At 31.2% G+C, this 14224-nt stretch overlaps 1 protein-coding gene across 50 annotated transcripts in view; it reads left to right on the top strand.

Annotated features, from left to right (window-relative positions):
* Positions 1 to 14224, top strand: part of LOC127863025 (CD109 antigen-like) — a 94751-nt gene that overhangs the window by 27819 nt on the left and 52708 nt on the right. For 10 of the 50 annotated variants that reach the window (XM_052402410.1, XM_052402405.1, XM_052402408.1 and 7 more), the window contains exons 21-31: positions 173 to 187; positions 2426 to 2563; positions 3533 to 3547; positions 5783 to 5920; positions 6858 to 6872; positions 8288 to 8308; positions 9311 to 9325; positions 10743 to 10763; positions 11766 to 11780; positions 12840 to 12860; positions 13866 to 13880. In XM_052402410.1, coding sequence (XP_052258370.1) covers positions 173 to 187; positions 2426 to 2563; positions 3533 to 3547; positions 5783 to 5920; positions 6858 to 6872; positions 8288 to 8308; positions 9311 to 9325; positions 10743 to 10763; positions 11766 to 11780; positions 12840 to 12860; positions 13866 to 13880 — 429 coding nt within the window. The remainder of the gene's footprint in view (positions 1 to 172; positions 188 to 2425; positions 2564 to 3532; positions 3548 to 5782; positions 5921 to 6857; positions 6873 to 8287; positions 8309 to 9310; positions 9326 to 10742; positions 10764 to 11765; positions 11781 to 12839; positions 12861 to 13865; positions 13881 to 14224) is intronic. The other 40 variants (XM_052402409.1, XM_052402406.1, XM_052402407.1 and 37 more) reach the window with 27 other exon arrangements.

Here is a 14224-nt window from a genome sequence, read left to right as displayed (position 1 = left end):
ATGTGATGGGTGTCATACATTGTATTGTATTGAGATTAAGCGATTAACTTGTTATCTGCGGTATTTTAATTAATTAATTATATGATTTAAAACTTTTGTTTGACCTTATTGCATTCGATAAGGAGTAGTATAACCTTGTAATATGTAATTGTGGTTTATTTCTTTAATTAAGCTGGAGGCACCATGAGTGAGTATACCTTTAAATCATTTTGCAAATTAAAATTGCAAAATTGAAAAAATATCACACTTTGTCTTTTAAAAAGATCCACTTTTGATCTCATATATTTGCACGTATCTATTTTTCAATCATCGTCTTTATAAAGTTTTTCATCCGCTAAGACGATGTACACCGTTGTGATGTCATACATACTTTTAGTGTATTTATTTGTCCTTAGTTAGTACTGGGGATATCGTGACTGAATATATTTTTGCATCAATTTTTGCGAGCTTAACTTGTAATGAAACGAACACTTTTTTTCGTTTTGCATTTTTATTAAGTTTAAGCGACCAACGTGTTATCTGACAAATGTGTAAAAAAAAAATATATATTATGTTATCAATTTCGCTATACAGTGAAGCATTCGATAAGGGGCAGTGCACCGGTGTGATGTCCATTTTTTTATTTTAGTTTTTGTTTTCTTACGCTTGAACTGGGGTATATTCTATTGCGTTCAAGCGACCAACGTGTTATATGACATATTATTATGGATTAATATATATTATGCTATTACTCAAACTATGCAGTATTGAATTCCATAAGGAGCAGCACACAGAAGTGATTTGTTTTTACTTTATTTCTATTCCTACGCTTATACTAGGGTGTATTTTATTGACTTGAAGGGCCTTCTTGTTATCTGGTATTTTAAGTATAACAGGTAGATTCTCTATTGCCCTTTTATATAGCACGTGAGGCTAAGAATAAAATAACGACGAGACTTGCCGATCTGTTCGTTTTTTATTCTTGATAAGCATTATATATTTAAACACGACATGGCGCAAACAGAATGTTCGATTTATCATACCAATACGCACACATTAAAATATTAATAATTAATTATAAATACGAATATGTAATTTTTTTGAAAATATATGTTTTGTATTGTCATTTTTCCACCATTTTCCACAAAATCGCCCTTTAAATCACCCGTCAAGAATTTAAACTATAATGCACCACAATTACGTGATTAAATACTCTTTAAAGTCCCTGACTCTGTTCTCAATCCGTAAATTTCAACAAAAACATTTCATTTGAAACATATGTTATTCGAAATTATTTGAGGAATCTACAATGTAATCTCACCGTTGTCATTTTAGCAATATATACAAATACTTTCATTGATGTTTTATAACATTCAATCCTAGACACACACATACATCATATTTTAATGCAACTGCGTTTCAAAATGCCCAAACAAAATCGTCCTTGAACTGAATGAGAAACGAAATTCAATGACGCAATTTCATCAGGCAAGACGAAGTTTGGCAATTTGATTTGCATTCAATTTAACAACCAAAAGTAACGGTGTATTGCATTAATAACTTACGGCTATTATTCTTATACGTACATTGATTTAAAATGTATTTATTCAATAATTCATTTATTGCATGTATACATTACAATTTTAGAACAAATGCATGATGTTGTTGAAACGCTTTAACATGTTCAATCGTCCGCAAGTCCTTACTGCATTTGACCTTTAACCTTAGTAAACGCCCCAAACAGTAGTCCGCCAAGAACATTACGGTGCAGTGATATGGCCGGTAAGCATGTAAAATACAAGTTTACACGACACCTTGATTTCTTTCTATGAAATCATTCAGCTGTAGGATACATTTTCCTTGAATGTAGTGAAGAAACACTGGATGTTTCCAAACATGATATGCAGTGTTGATCCTAGCTTCAAAATGTGCTGTCGTCCTCAATCCGCTTACCTTTAAGTGTTGCTTATAGATGCACTGTGCATATCGTGTGCATATTGACAAATGTTCACTTTTGATGCTTTACATACCTAATGTTACGAGGATTTGTAATGTTACTGCAAACAGATTATAAATTATAAATAATCTGATACATAACGAGATTAACAAATACCATAAGTTTTACAATGAAATAAAACAGATAATTGTAGATAATCAAGATTTTCAATACCAGTTATTATAACATAATCGCCTTGTTGCAATTTATTACATGGTGTGGTGTTAAATTGTATGTTTAAACTATAAATGCTGAACCATGAAGTAAATATTTAGCTGCATTCACAAAAATGAAGTCTATCTGTGCTAATGTTGCCTGTTTTGGATTTTTCAATGACACATTGTATTCAAATTGTACATTTCTATTTTAATATAACATCATAAAAGCCGAGACTAAGTTCGAATAGTTAGTATATACAAGATATATATTTTAACGGCATCATGGGTATAGGTGGAAGTTTAAACGGTCAAACCGGGACATGCTTAGACAAGATCCCCAACTGCGCCGCCTACGCTGCCGACTTGTGCACGACCGCCTCCTACAGATTGTGGGCCACATATAACTGCGCAGATCATTGTAACCTCTGCGGTGAGTTTTCACAAGGGTCTCTCAGAGTGAACAATTGTAGAAATAATTGACATTTAATTTACCTATACAATGTATGTAATAACCTTGTATTTTCTAATTGACTAAAATTGGAGATTATGTTCCATTTAGATTTTATTATCGTTTTATGTCTTTTAACGCCGCGTATATTGGATCACTGATTTTGAAATATTGTTTCAAACGTGTCTACCTACCAAACATAATATGACACGGAAATTCCACTGCGATGTAAATGTGTTTTTACATTATGTCATTAACTATGTCATTTACTAAACAATATTCAGAAAGTTAATCAAATACAACATATACAAACGTGGCACATAACACAAATGGACATCTGACTTATGACTTTTATGCCATACAGCCAGACAAATGACAGATGACTAACTGCAATATCATGCTTGGTAAATACCCCACTCTAACCTTTAGATGATATAGTGTACTCACAATAATGACGACACAATGAAAACATTAAAGGCAGACAAGCAGGCCCCATATAACCACACGATTTTACCTCAGAATGCACTAACATTTTTCGTAATATATATATATATATATATATATATATATATATATATATATATATATATATATATATATATATATATATATATATATAATATTAGTATCATACAATCACTTTCGCTGTACTAATTGGACGTTGATAAGCATCAGAACACCTGTATGATGTTTTTATACTCTAATTTCCTTTTTAGCTGCTTCTGGGGGTTACATGTGTAAGAATACATTTAAATCTCTCATGAGAACTAAAACTGCAAATGTGATGGGTGTCATACATTGTATTGTATTGAGATTAAGCGATTAGCTTGTTATCTGCGGTATTTTAATTAATTAATTATATGATTTAAAACTTTTGTTTGACCTTATTGCATTCGATAAGGAGTAGTATAACCTTGTGATATGTAATTGTGGTTTATTTCTTTAATTAAGCTGGAGGCACCATGAGTGAGTATACCTTTAAATCATTTTGCAAATTAAAATTGCAAAATTGAAAAAGTATCACACTTTGTCTTTTAAAAAGATCCACTTTTGATCTCATATATTTGCACGTATCTATTTTTCAAACATCGTCTTTATAAAGTTTTTCATCCGCTAAGACGATGTACACCGTTGTGATGTCATACATACTTTTAGTGTATTTATTTGTCCTTAGTTGGTACTGGGGATATCGTGACTGAATATATTTTTGCATCAATTTTTGCGAGCTTAACTTGTAATGAAACGAACACTTTTTTTCGTTTTGCATTTTTATTAAGTTTAAGCGACCAACGTGTTATCTGACAAATGTGTAAAAAAACTATATATCATGTTATCAATTTCGCTATACAGTGAAGCATTCGATAAGGGGCAGTGCACCGGTGTGATGTCCATTTTTTTATTTTAGTTTTTGTTTTCTTACGCTTGAACTGGGGTATATTCTATTGCGTTCAAGCGACCAACGTGTTATATGATATATTATTATGGATTAATATATATTATGCTATTACTCAAACTATGCAGTATTGAATTCCATAAGGAGCAGCACACAGAAGTGATTTGTTTTTACTTTATTTCTTTTCCTACGCTTATACTAGGGTGTATTTTATTGACTTGAAGGGCCATCTTGTTATCTGGTATTTTAAGTATAACAGGTAGATTCTCTATTGCCCTTTTATATAGCACGTGAGGCTAAGAATAAAATAACGACGAGACTTGCCGATCTGTTCGTTTTTTATTCTTGATAAGCATTATATATTTTAACACGACATGGCGCAAACAGAATGTTCGATTTATCATACCAATACGCACACATTAACATATTAATAATTAATTATAAATACGAATATGTAATTTTTTTGAAAATATATGTTTTGTATTGTCATTTTTCCACCATTTTCCACAAAATCGCCCTTTAAATCACCCGTCAAGAATTTAAACTATAATGCACCACAATTACGTGATTAAATACTCTTTAAAGTCCCTGACTCTGTTCTCAATCCGTAAATTTCACCCAAAACATTTCATTTAAAACATATGTTATTCGAAATTATTTGAGGAATCTACAATGTAATCTCACCGTTGTCATTTTAGCAATATATACAAATACTTTCATTGATGTTTTATAACATTCAATCCTAGACACACACATACATCATATTTTAATGCAACTGCGTTTCAAAATGCCCAAACAAAATCGCCCTTGAACTGAATGAGAAACGAAATTCAATGACGCAATTTCATCAGGCAAGACGAAGTTTGGCAATTTGATTTGCATTCAATTTAACAACCAAAAGTAACGGTGTATTGCATTAATAACTTATGGCTATTATTCTTATACGTACATTGATTTAAAATGTATTTATTCAATAATTCATTTATTGCATGTATACATTACAATTTTAGAACAAATGCATGATGTTGTTGAAACGCTTTAACATGTTCAATCGTCCGCAAGTCCTTACTGCATTTGACCTTTAACCTTAGTAAACGCCCCAAACAGTAGTCCGCCAAGAACATTACGGTGCAGTGATATGGCCGGTAAGCATGTAAAATACAAGTTTACACGACACCTTGATTTCTTTCTATGAAATCATTCAGCTGTAGGATACATTTTCCTTGAATGTAGTGAAGAAACACTGGATGTTTCCAAACATGATATGCAGTGTTGATCCTAGCTTCAAAATGTGCTGTCGTCCTCAATCCGCTTACCTTTAAGTGTTGCTTATAGATGCACTGTGCATATCGTGTGCATATTGACAAATGTTCACTTTTGATGCTTTACATACCTAATGTTACGAGGATTTGTAATGTTACTGCAAACAGATTATAAATTATAAATAATCTGATACATAACAAGATTAACAAATACCATAAGTTTTACAATGAAATAAAACAGATAATTGTAGATAATCAAGATTTTCAATACCAGTAATTATAACATAATCGCCTTGTTGCAATTTATTACATGGTGTGGTGTTAAATTGTATGTTTAAACTATAAATGCTGAACCATGAAGTAAATATTTAGCTGCATTCACAAAAATGAAGTCTATCTGTGCTAATTTTGCCTGTTTTGGATTTTTCAATGACACATTGTATTCAAATTGTACATTTCTATTTAATATAACATCATAAAAGCCGAGGCTAAGTTCGAATAGTTAGTATATACAAGATATATATTTTAACGGCATCATGGGTATAGGTGGAAGTTTAAACGGTCAAACCGGGACATGCTTAGACAAGATCCCCAACTGCGCCGCCTACGCTGCCGAAGTGTGCACGACCGCCTCCTACAGATTGTGGGCCACAGATAACTGCGCAGATCATTGTAACCTCTGCGGTGAGTTTTCACAAGGGTCTCTCAGAGTGAACAATTGTAGAAATAATTGACATTTAATTTACCTATACAATGTATGTAATAACCTTGTATTTTCTAATTGACTAAAATTGGAGATTATGTTCCATTTAGATTTTATTATCGTTTTATGTCTTTTAACGCCGCGTATATTGGATCACTGATTTTGAAATATTGTTTCAAACGTGTCTACCTACCAAACATAATATGACACGGAAATTCCACTGCGATGTAAATGTGTTTTTACATTATGTCATTAACTATGTCATTTACTAAACAATATTCAGAAAGTTAATCAAATACAACATATACAAACGTGGCACATAACACAAATGGACATCTGACTTATGACTTTTATGCCATACAGCCAGACAAATGACAGATGACTAACTGCAATATCATGCTTGGTAAATACCCCACTCTAACCTTTAGATGATATAGTGTACTCACAATAATGACGACACAATGAAAACATTAAAGGCAGACAAGCAGGCCCCATATAACCACACGATTTTACCTCAGAATGCACTAACATTTTTCGTAATATATATATATATATATATATATATATATATATATATATATTTATAATATTAGTATCATACAATCACTTTCGCTGTACTAATTGGACTTTGATAAGCATCAGAAAACCCGTATGATATTTTTATACTCTAATTTCCTTTTTAGCTGCTTCTGGGGCTAACATGTGAAAGAATACATTTAAATCACTCATGAGAACTAATACTGCAAATGTGATGGGTGTCATACATTGTATTGTATTGAGATTAAGCGATTTACTTGTTATCTGCGGTATTTTAATTAATTAATTATATGATTTAAAACTTTTGTTTGACCGTATTGCAATCGATAAGAAGTAGTATTACCTTGTGATATGTAATTTTGGTTTATTTCTTTAATTAAGCTGGAGGCACCATAAGTGAGTATACCTTTAAATCATTTTGCAAATTAAAATTGAAAAATTCAAAAAAGTATCACACTTTGTCTTTTAAATAGTGTAAAAGATCAACTTTGGATCTTTTATATTTGGACCTATTTAATATTGAATCATCGCCTTTATAAAGTCTTTACATCTTCTTCTGAGACGATGCACACCGTTGTGATGTCATACATACTTTTAGTGTATTAGTTTTCCCTTAGCTGGTTCTGGGGATATCGTGACTGAATATATTTTTTCATCATTTTTTGCGAACTAAACTTGTATTGAAATGAACACTTTTTACGTTTTGTATTTTTATTTAGTTTTAGCGACCCACGTGTTATCTGACAAATGTGTATGTATAACTATATAATCATGTTATGACTTTCGCTATACAGTGAATCCTTCGACAGGGGGCAGTGCACCGGTGTGATGTCCATTTTTTGTTTTAGTTTTTTTCCCTACGCTTGAACTTGAGGCTTACAAAGAATTGGTTTTATTCGTACCGAGCCTGATAGATTACACAACGAGAAGGCAGTAACCTGTTTTTTTCTGATAATCATACCTACATGCCCCCATTAAAAATGATATAATGAAATATAATCGCTACGACGCTGCATTTCTAGCGGGAACGAATACGATGTTTGATATTTTACGTGTTTAGAATGACATACTGAGCACTTGCGCTTTTGAATATAAGTTATTTGTTTATGTTTTGATTGTTTGCTGTTTTTGTTGCTTTTTGTGTCTTAATATATTGTATCTTTGTATCAACTTATTTAAAAGTAGGGGTAAACTAAATTAATATGTAGAAAATTACATTATGTTATCACTCTCGCTGTACAGTCTCGCATTTAAAGATCAGTACATCGGTGTAATTTCATAATTATCTTTGCTTCATTTCTTCTCTTAAGCTGGTACCGGGGTGTCATGAGTGATTATTAGTTTATTAGTTTTAATCTTTATTGTAAATTAAAATATAAAATTTGATTAATATCGCTCTTGTAATTGGCTTATAGATATTTGATTAATATCGCACTTGTAATTGGCTTCAAGCGACCAACGTGTTATCTGATATAATTGAATCATTGTCGCTGTACTATTTGGAATTTGATAAGGAACAGAACACGTGCGTGGTGTTTTTGAAACTCTAATTTTATTTACTTTCTTTAGCTGGATCTAGCTGTTGCATGTGGGAATATACATTTAAATCTCTCTTGAAAACTTAAAATGCAAATGTGGTGGGTGTCAAACATTGTTCTGTATTAAGTTTAATCGCTAAACGTGTTATCTGTGATATGTGAATTTATAAATTTACATTATTTTTTCAATTTCGTTTTAATGTCTTGCATTCGATAATGAGTATTATTACCAAGTGATATAACATCTAATTTTGGATTATTTCTTCGTTTAAGCTGGCACTGGGGGTACCATGAGTGAGTATACCTTTAAATAATTTTGTGAATGAAAATTGCTAAATTGATACGTATCACACTTGGTAGTTTATTTAGTTTTCTTGATCAACCTTTGATCCGATCTATTTATGTACTATTTAAAGTGATATTATGGGCATTTTGCACTGTTGAATTGAGCTGAAAAGAATTAACAGGTCAAAAGAGTTAGTTAAAATGTGGTTACTGACCGATTTTATGTAACTCATCTTGCTACCTGTTGTTTATAAAAAAATATATTTTATATTCGATATTCTTACGTGACTCACCCAGTCATATGAGCCGAAATTATCCAAAAATGCCAAAAATAATATGGCACGGAAATTCTACTGCGATGTAAATGTGTTTTTACATTATGTCATTTACTAAACAATATTCAGAAAGTTATTCAAATACATTGTACAACATATACAAACGTGGCACATAACACAAATGGACATCTGACTTATGACTGTTATGCCATACAGCCAGACAAATGACATTTGACTAACTGCAATATTATGCTTGGTAAAAACCCCACTCTAACCTTTAGATGATATAGTATACTCAAAATAATGACGACACAATGGAAATATTTAAGGCAGACAAGCAGGCCCCATATTACCACACGATTTTACCTCAGAATGCATTAACTGTTTTCGTAATATATATATTTATAATATTACTATCATACAATCACTTTCGCTGTACTAATTGGACTTTGATAAGCATCAGAAAACCCGTATGATGTTTTTATACTCTAATTTCTTTTTTAGCTGCTTCTGTGGGTAACATGTGTAAGAATACATTTAAATCTCTCATGAGAACTAAAACTGCAAATGTGATGAGTGTCATACATTGTATTGTATTGAGATTAAGAGATTTACTTATCTGCGGCATTTTAATTAATAAATTATATGATTTAAAACTTTTGTTTAACCGTATTGCAATCGATAAGAAGTAGTATTACCTTGTGATATGTAATTTTGGTTTATTTCTTTAATTAAGCTGGAGGCACCATGAGTGAGTATACCTTTAAATCATTTTGCAAATTAAAATTGAAAAATTCAAAAAAGTATCACACTTTGTCTTTTGAAAAGTGTAAAAGATCAACTTTGGATCTTATATATTTGGACGTATTTAATATTGAATCATCGCCTTTATAAAGTTTTTACATCTTCTTCTGAGACGATGCACACCGTTGTGATGTCATACATACTTTTAGTGTATTTGTTTTCCCTTAGCTGGTACTGGGGATATCGTGACTAAATATATTTTTTCATCATTTTTTTGCGAACTAAACTTGTAATAAAATGAACACTTTTTACGTTTTGTATTTTTATCTAGTTTTAGCGACCAACGTGTTATCTGACAAATGTGTATGTATAACTATATAATCATGTTATGACTTTCGCTATACAGTGAATCCTTCGATAGGGGGCAGTGCACCGGTGTGATGTCCATTTTTTGTTTTAGTTTTTTTCCCTACGCTTGAACTTGAGGCTTACAAAGATTTTGTTTTATTCGTGCCGAGCCTGATAGATTACACAACGAGAAGGCAGTAACCTGTTTTTTTTTCTGATAATCATACCTACATGCCCCCATTAAAATTATATAATGAAATATAATCGCTACCACGCTGCATTTCTATCGGGGACGAATACGATGTTTAATATTTTACGTGTTTAGAATGACGTAATGAGCACTTGCGCTTTTGAATATAAGTTATTTGTTTATGTTTTGATTGTTTGCTGTTTTTGTTGCTTTTTGTGTCTTAATATATTGTATCTCTGTATCAACTTATTTAAAAGTAGGGGTAAACTAAATTAATATGTAGAAAATTACATTATGTTATCACTCTCGCTGTACAGTCTCGCATTCAATGAGCAGTACATCGGTGTAATTTCATAATTATCTTTGCTTCATTTCTTCTCTTAAGCTGGTACCGGGGTGTCATGAGTGATTATTAGTTTATTAGTTTTAATCTTTATTGTAAATTAAAATATAAAATTTGATTAATATCGCGCTTGTAATTGGCTTATAGATATTTGATTAATACCGCACTTGTAATTGGCTTCAAGCGACAAACGTGTTATCTGATATAATTGAATCATTGTCGCTGTACTATTTGGAATTTGATAAGGAACAGAACACGTGTGTGATGTTTTTGAAACTCTAATTTTATTTACTTTCTTAAGCTGGATCTAGCTGTTGCATGTGGGAATATACATTTAAATCTCTCTTGAAAACTAAAAATGCAAATGTGGTGGGTGTCAAACATTGTTCTGTATTAAGTTTAATCGCTAAACGTGTTATCTGTGATATGTGAATTTATAAATTTACATTATTTTTTCAATTTCGTTTTAATGTCTTGCATTCGATAATGTGTATTATAACCAAGTGATATTAAATCTAATTTTGGATTATTTCTTCGTTTAAGCTGGCACTGGGGGTACCATGAGTGAGTATACCTTTAAATAATTTTGCGAATGAAAATTGCTAAATTGATACGCATCACACTTGGTAGTTTATTTAGTTTTCTTGATCAACCTTTGATCCGATATATTTATGTACTATTTAAAGTGATATTATGGGCATTTTGCACTGTTGAATTGAGCTGAAAAGAATTAACAGGTCAAAACAGTTAGTTAAAATGTGGTTACTGACCGATTATATGTAACTCATCTTGCTACCTGTTGTTTATAAAAAATATATTTTATATTCGATATTCTTACGTGACTCACCCAGTCATATGAGCCGAAATTATCCAAAAATGCCAAAAATAATATGGCACGGAAATTCTACTGCGATGTAAATGTGTTTTTACATTATGTCATTTACTAAACAATATTCAGAAAGTTATTCAAATACATTGTACAACATAATACAAACGTGGCACATAACACAAATGGACATCTGACTTATGGCTGTTATGCCATACAGCCAGACAAATGACATTTGACTAACTGCAATATCATGCTTGGTAAAAACCCCACTCTAACCTTTAGATGATATAGTAAACTCACAATAATGACGACACAATGGAAACATTTAAGGCAGACAAGCAGGCCCCATATTACCACACGACTTTACCTCAGAATGCATTAACTGTTTTCGTAATATATATATTTATAATATTACTATCATACAATCACTTTCGCTGTACTTATTGGACTTTGATAAGCATCAGAAAACCCGTATGGTGTTTTTATACTCTAATTTCATTTTTAGCTGCTTCTGGGGGTAACATGTGTAAGAATACATTTAAATCTCTCATGAGAACTAAAACTGCAAATGTGATTAGTGTCATACATTGTATTGTATTGAGATTAAGAGATTTACTTATCTGCGGTATTTTCATTAATAAATTATATGATTTAAAACTTTTGTTTGACCGTATTGCATTCGATAAGAAGTAGTATTACTTTGTGATATGTAATTTTGGTTTATTTCTTTAATTAAGCTGGAGGCACCATGAGTGAGTATACCTTTAAATCCTTTTGCAAATTAAAATTGAAAAATTCAAAAAAGTATCACACTTTGTCTTTTTTAAAGTGTAAAAGATCAACTTTGGATCTTATATATTTGGACGTATTTAATATTGAATCATCGCCTTTATAAAGTTTTTACATCTTCTTCTGAGACGATGCACACCGTTGTGATGTCATACATACTTTTAGTGTATTAGTTTTCCCTTAGCTGGTACTGGGGATATCGTGACTGAATATATTTTTTCTAGCATTTCTAGCGGGAACGAATACGATGTTTGATATTTTACGTGTTTAGAATGACGTACTGAGAACTTGCGCTTTTGAATATAAGTTATTTGTTTATGTTTTGATTGTTTGCTGTTTTTGTTGCTTTTTGTGTCTTAATATATTGTATCTCTGTATCAACTTATTTAAAAGTAGGGGTAAACTAAATTAATATGTAGAAAATTACATTATGTTATCACTCTCGCTGTACAGTCTCGCATTCAATGAGCAGTACATCGGTGTAATTTCATAATTATCTTTGCTTCATTTCTTCTCTTAAGCTGGTACCGGGGTGTCATGAGTGATAATTAGTTTATTAGTTTTTATCTTTATTGTAAATTAAAATATAAAATTTGATTAATATCACGCTTGTAATTGGCTTATAGATATTTGATTAATATCGCACTTGTAATTGGCTTCAAGCGACAAACGTGTTATCTGATATAATTGAATCATTGTCGCTGTACTATTTGGAATTTGATAAGGAACAGAACACGTGTGTGATGTTTTTGAAACTCTAATTTTATTTACTTTCTTTAGCTGTATCTAGCTGTTGCATGTGGGAATATACATTTAAATCTCTCTTGAAAACTAAAAATGCAAATGTGGTGGGTGTCAAACATTGTTCTGTATTAAGTTTAATCGCTAAACGTGTTATCTGTGATATGTGAATTTATAAATTTACATTATTTTTTCAATTTCGTTTTAATGTCTTGCATTCGATAATGAGTATTATTACCAAGTGATATTAAATCTAATTTCGGATAATTTCTTCGTTTAAGCTGGCACTGGGGGTACCATGAGTGAGTATACCTTTAAATAATTTTGCGAATGAAAATTGCTAAATTGATACGTATCACACTTGGTAGTTTATTTAGTTTTCTTGATCAACCTTTGATCCGATATATTTATGTACTATTTAAGGTGATATTTTGGGCATTTTGCACTGTTGAATTAAGCTGAAAAGAATTAACAGGTCAAAAGAGTTAGTTAAAATGTGGTTACTGACCGATTATATGTAACTCATCTTGCTACCTGTTGTTTATAAAAAATATATTTTATATTCGATATTCTTACGTGACTCACCCAGTCATATGAGCCGAAATTATCCAAAAATGCCAAAAATAATATGGCACGGAAATTCTACTGCGATATAAATGTGTTTTTACATTATGTCATTTACTAAACAATATTCAGAAAGTTATTCAAATGCATTGTACAACATAATACAAATGTGGCACATAACACAAATGGACATCTGACTTATGACTGTTATGCCATACAGCCAGACAAATGACATTTGACTAACTGCAATATCATGCTTGGTAAAAACCCCACTCTAACCTTTAGATGATATAGTATACTCACAATAATGACGACACAATGGAAACATTAAAGGCAGACAAGCAGGCCCCAAATTACCACACGACTTTACCTCAGAATGCATTAACTTTTTTCGTAATATATATATTTATTATATTACTATCATACAATCACTTTCTCTGTACTAATTGGACTTTGATAAGCATCAGAACACTCGTATGATGTTTTTATACTCTAATTTTCTTTTTAGCTGCTTCTGGGGGTTACATGTGTAAGAATACATTTAAATCTCTCATGACAACTAAAACTGCAAATGTGATGGGTGTCATACATTGTATTGTATTGAGATTAAGCGATTTACTTGTTATCTGCGGTATTTTAAATTATCAATTATATGATTTAAAACTTTTGTTTGACCGTTTTGCAATCGATAAGGAATAGTATTACCTTGTGATATGTAATTTTGATTTATTTCTTTAATTAAGCTGGAGGCACCATGAGTGAGTATACCTTAAAATCATTTTGCAAATTAAAATTGAAAAATTCAAAAAAAGTATCACACTTTGTCTTTTAAAAAGTGTAAAAGATCAACTTTGGATCTTATATATTTGGACGTATTTAATATTGAATCATCGCCTTTATAGAGTTTTTTCATCTTCTGAGACGATGTACACCGTTGTGATGTCATACATACTTTTAGTGTATTAGTTTTCCCTTAGCTGGTACTGGGGATATCGTGACTGAATATATTTTTTCATCATTTTTTTGCGAACTAAACTTGTTATGAAATGAACACTTTTCGTTTGTAATTTTATTTAGTTTTAGCGACCAACGTGTTATCTGA

Source organism: Dreissena polymorpha, chromosome 16, assembly GCF_020536995.1.
Source record: "Dreissena polymorpha isolate Duluth1 chromosome 16, UMN_Dpol_1.0, whole genome shotgun sequence".
NCBI classification, from domain to species: Eukaryota; Metazoa; Mollusca; class Bivalvia; order Myida; family Dreissenidae; genus Dreissena; species Dreissena polymorpha.
The sequence above is the reverse complement of the archived record's forward strand: the minus strand, read 5'-3'. Positions and strand labels throughout refer to the sequence as shown.